Source organism: Phalaenopsis equestris, unplaced genomic scaffold, assembly GCF_001263595.1.
Source record: "Phalaenopsis equestris unplaced genomic scaffold, ASM126359v1 Scaffold000636, whole genome shotgun sequence".
Classification (NCBI taxonomy): domain Eukaryota; kingdom Viridiplantae; phylum Streptophyta; class Magnoliopsida; order Asparagales; family Orchidaceae; genus Phalaenopsis; species Phalaenopsis equestris.
This window is the reverse complement of record NW_018165076.1, coordinates 343,192-348,461: the sequence shown is the minus strand read 5'-3', so window position 1 is coordinate 348,461 and position 5,270 is coordinate 343,192. Positions and strand designations below refer to the sequence as shown.

At 31.4% G+C, this 5,270-nt stretch overlaps 1 protein-coding gene across 1 annotated transcript in view; it reads left to right on the top strand.

Moving 5' to 3' along the window:
* The first annotated feature begins 247 nt into the window (after positions 1–247).
* Positions 248–5,270, top strand: part of LOC110030039 (tRNA (guanine(10)-N2)-methyltransferase homolog) — a 68,595-nt gene continuing 63,572 nt past the window's right edge. The window contains exons 1-2 of the mRNA XM_020732577.1: positions 248–561; positions 691–765. Of these exons, the coding sequence (XP_020588236.1) occupies positions 286–561; positions 691–765 (351 nt within the window). The 5' untranslated portion in view covers positions 248–285. The remainder of the gene's footprint in view (positions 562–690; positions 766–5,270) is intronic.

The window sequence follows — 5,270 nt, the reverse complement described above, 5'->3', positions numbered from 1 at the left end:
CAATTTTTACATGTCACCTTACCTATGTATGAAAAGGTGTATTTCTCCTTGTAAAAGTTAAAATAGTGGCATTTTTTATGTGATATGAAAAATTTGGGTGGTATAAATGTAAAAAAAGTAAGCATTAGGTTTAGATATGTGAATACATAAGAATTCGGTGATATGTATGTGTATGCCCCTAATAAATATTTAACTCTCATTTACACTCCTCTTCTAAAATTCTGTCAACACGACTATCCACAGGGTAGAGTGGATTTACGTAATCCTGATCATAAATTCTATCTCATGGAAATTGACAACTATGGAGAAAACAATGGTCTTCCACCTGTTGTAGAAAGAAAAATATTTTTTGGTAGGGAAGTTGGAGCAGCTGATAGAAAACTCCTACCAACATATCAGTTAAAAAGTCGAAAATACATAGGACCTACTGCCATGGATGCCGAGATAGCCTTTCTAATGGCAAATCAAGGATTGGCACGACCGGGAAAATTCATCTACGATCCTTTTGTTGGAACTGGGAGCATCCTTATTGCTGCTGCACATTTTGGAGCAATGACTATGGTTTGTGTCGATTTATCTTATTTTTTACGAATCACCATGGTTTTTTGCTAATTTTTTTCTGGGCACATAGAAATTATTTTTGTTTGTTTAGTTTTTGAACTTTTGAAGATTCTAATTGAATTCAATCAGGGTGCAGATATTGACATAAGGGTAGTACGTGATGGTCGGGGACCTGATTGTAATGTTTGGAGCAACTTTGAACAGGTAACGCTTTCATATATATTCTTGCAGCTCAATTTGTTATACATGTGATGCCAATATTCTCTCAAAATCAGATCATTTTATTCTTTTCTCACATTCCCAACCAGTATTAGTGTATATTAGTTACAACTGTGCTCCTAAAGTTTTCGTAAGGTTTTAATGAGCTATGTACTTTTCAAACACACAGGGCTGTTGCACTAGGTGTAGCCACAACAAATATGTGTAAAGTTTACATCCTTGTATGCAAAAGGTTCTTGAGATTTTGATCTGGTAATGATTATAAATGTGACTTGGTCTGAAGTTTTATTTGTAAAAAGTTTAACGTTAGCTATACCAGTTCTGCTATAAAAGTTTTGATGTACTACAAAACGAAAACATACATTGCAGAAACCTGCAAAAGTCAGCAAGTGGATTTCCTATTGGATGCTGAGATTGATGCATGTCAGACATGATATTTAAATTATGGGGAGTCTTTTTAATGTGTTATTGTTCCTCTTTATAAATTGCTACACAGATCTTGGTTTTATAGAAGACATTAGATATTTCTAGATTTTGATTAATTTGTCCTTTGAAGCCTAACCCAAGAGATTGTTAATAATAAATGGATGAGTGTTTTAAAGGAGGAAGATATTTTAAATGTAGCACTTTATTTTTAAGAAAAGCAATTGGATGACATTTCACTTTTTAGGATGAGCTAAAGTTTTTTTTTTTTTTAATGCTTGTGGCATAAAAAAAAAAAAAAAAACCAAACAAACTTAACTTGACAAGTGATGCAACATTTGATTTTTGGATGTCAATACTCGGAATTGCTCTAAAATTTATTTCTTATGGGTAGTCTATGAGGCCGTCGACTTTGCTTTTACATGAGGTACACGACTTATCAATTTCCACCTTCATAATATTTTTATTTTACGGAGAGATAAAAATTATTTAAAAAATCAATCAATAAAAAGTAAAATAATGGGTTCCATGTGCTTTTTTGTGCAATAGCAAATACATAGTGTTATACTATTTTACTTTGTTGTGCCTTATTATGCAAATAGCATAGGATGTATGCCTATTATGCAAATAACACATGATGTGGGTTACGTTATGCTTTGGGCTATTGGGCATTCTATTGGCATATATGGTGTTATTTGCTTGGCTATGTCTAGCTACCATAGTTATAAGAATTGGTTAAGGGGAGGTATAGTAGAAGAATTAATAGGATAAGATATATCCTATTTGAGAGTTTAAAACAATGTTGAAAAAGGTGATGGTGCAACTCTGTGATTTTTAGACTTGACGAGTTATATGATAAACTTCTTCAAGGGATTCAGGGTTTTGAAATTGTATTTTGCATTTAAGATCAAAATGAAGTCCATTAAAAAAATTTAAGGGCACTATGCTATCATTTTTTTGAAGACGGTAACTAACAATAACTCAAATTTGTTGAAATATTCAACTACAATTTGATTACTTTGACTTTGGCTTATGAGCAATGTTTTTAAAGACGTGGGCGTTGGGCGGGGCATTTTAGCTGCTACGGGGCAAGGTTTAAGCCCCAAGGCATTGGGCGTAAGCCTCACAATATGAACAAAAATAAGGAATATAAATATTAAGAGAAAAAAAGAAACCATTTATGCTTAATAACAAAATTATTAAGATATATTAAAAGAATTTATATTCATTTAATTTTAAAATAAGCTTTCTAGGATTAGAATCTTCAAGATGTTAGTATAAATCCACCACAAAATGTAAAAACATATCAAAATAGGTAAATATATTTGAATCAAAAAATAAACTTGTGTTCAATTGATCTCAATCCCTGAATGTTATTCGTTTTTCAAATTCTTTCTCAAAATCTTCTTCTTCACCAATAATTGTATCCAAATCACAACTAGGACTTTCATATTATTTGCATTCAATATTCACTTCATTAAGGTTATCATCATGCTCAATCTCAGGTGCATTCACATTTTGTTTCTTCTTATCATTGTTGCCTAAATTAAAAAAAAAAACAAAATGACATTCAAGAATACTTAAAATTTTTTTTCTATAAGAATGCATAATTATGTAAAGAGCAAGTAAATGTAAATAGGAAAATTTCATTCAGCTTTCTTTTTCTATGGGAATATGTTATAAAAATATTCTTTTTTTCTTGTATAATATTTATTGATTTTTCATTTGCATTAGTTGTGGAAACATTTTTTTTAGATCAACATCAAATACTTGTTCTTCAATCACCCAAGAAGGTTCCTGTGGAAGCACTGAATCTTCTTTCTCAACAATCCACTTATCAACAGAGTCTATGTCATTTTTCAATATTGGATTGAAGTCTTGTTTTATTGTTATACTTCTCTACCTCAATCTAGTGTTATATCTTATATACACTAGAACATTCAATCTCTTATGCTCTAATATGTTCCTCTTCTTAGTATGAATCTAAGATAAAAAAAAATATTATTTTTAAGAGGTGATTGTGAAAACATATAATAATTATTTTAAAAAATAAAAAGTTATTGCCGATTCAAAAGTGCTCGAATTTCTTTCATAACCTGATGAACTGCTTGCGGTGCTAAGAACTCAAATAATAAAATTCATTAACTCAAGCGTTTTCTACCATATCTCATACATCAATCAGAAGATCGTATCTTTCTTGAGTTTATAGCAACTCTACTCCCAAAATTTTCTTTTAAGTTATCATACAAGCTTAATTGAATATCAGCTCTTGGGCATTCTTCATAATCTAACATTTTTTTTCATAAAAGCAAGTAACCCTTGTTTCACTCGTCATCATTAGAAAAATTATCTTCACAGCTCTTGGGCATTCTTCATAATAACCAGCTGCATGTAGTGATTTATGTAGTTGGACTTACCATCTTGCATCAATTTTCCTCCAAATATGTCCATACTTCTTTTCATTATGCTCACAATTAAAAGCATTATTTTCTTTTGCTGAATCCATTAACTCATAACCATGACTGGTCTTTCTTCTGAGTCAACCTTTCTTAAAAAATTTACAAGCGGTATAACACTTTTGATACAACAAGTTAGATGACCTCAAAAATATGGATCAAACAAAATAAATGCTCGAGCTTTTAGATTTTCTGTCTTCTTAGCTCATTGACTAGAACACTAAACTTCTGTGGAGAACATTGTCTGAGGTGGTTGCTTCTGCTTATAAATGCTTTGAAGGGTCAAATATACAGTAGCAAACTGTGTGATGGCTGGACGAACGAGTTCCCTCTCTTTTGTAAATGATCTCATTAAGGACCCATGTGTGCTCATAAATGAATTGAACAACTTGTTTTGCTTTTGCAATTGTGCTTTTGTGAATATTTAACTTTTCAATATCTTCTAACATTATACAATACAATGTGCTGCTTAAGATATCCAATGAATATGTTATTTTTTTTCCATTACCTTTTTACCGCATTCACATAATTTGATCAATTATCTGTTATAATTTGCACCACATTTTTTCTTCTACTTCATCAATCCTGTCATCCAAATAAGTGAATAATAACTCGCCACTCATTATATGCATTAGAAACATCCACAAATTCAAGGAAAAAAGTCCCAGGTGGACCATTAACAAGAAAATTAATCAAAGCTCTACCTTTTTTCTTCTGTCCAACTATCTGACATAATTGAGCAGTCATATTTACTCCAAGCCTTTTTATGCTTCTCTATCATCTTATTGATTGTAACAACTTTATTTTGGAGTATCCAAGTTCTTAATTCATGTATTGTAGATGGAGCAAAACCAAGTCCAAAGTTAGCAACTACTTCAAACATAGAGTATAATATGGATCATTGGCAACATTAAATGTCAATTTGGTTGAATAGCAGAATCTTCCAATTACTTTACATGCTTCTTTTCTTTCATCTTTTTTCCGCTTAGAATGTAGAGTTGAATTCCTTGCTAGTGTTGTGTGTAAAGAATACACAGCCCTCCAATTCTAGGTGGTCTTTGAGAGGAGTTTAATAATGATGAATTAGGGGCATTTTGACATTAACAATCATTTGTTGCTCTACTTCTAATATCACTTAATATACTGTCACATTGCGCTTTGACTTTCGCATTTTCTTCTAATGTTTTCCTGCATTTCTCTTAAACTTCAGTGGGGGCTTTAGTGCATGGTTTAATGCTCTAGTGTGTGCCGCCAAGATGTTGCTTTATTTTGTTTATTGTTCCACTACACACTTGATTACAAAACTTACATCTGAAGTACTTTTCATTATGTGTGTTTGTTGTCTATTGACATGCGAAGTTCTTGCTAATGCGACAATTACTGGTCACACAATCACCATTTTCCATTAAAAGTTAATAACTAACATTACACATTAAAAAAAATCAGGTAAAAATAATAAAATTACTGTAGTTATAGTAAACTCACTGTAGCTACATTTGAAATTACTGTAGCTATAAGAACTCATTGTAGCTACAATGAAATGATCTATTAATTCCTTATAAAACCTAAAAATTCACGTGTAATTCGATTACACAGTAAAATTGAGCTGTG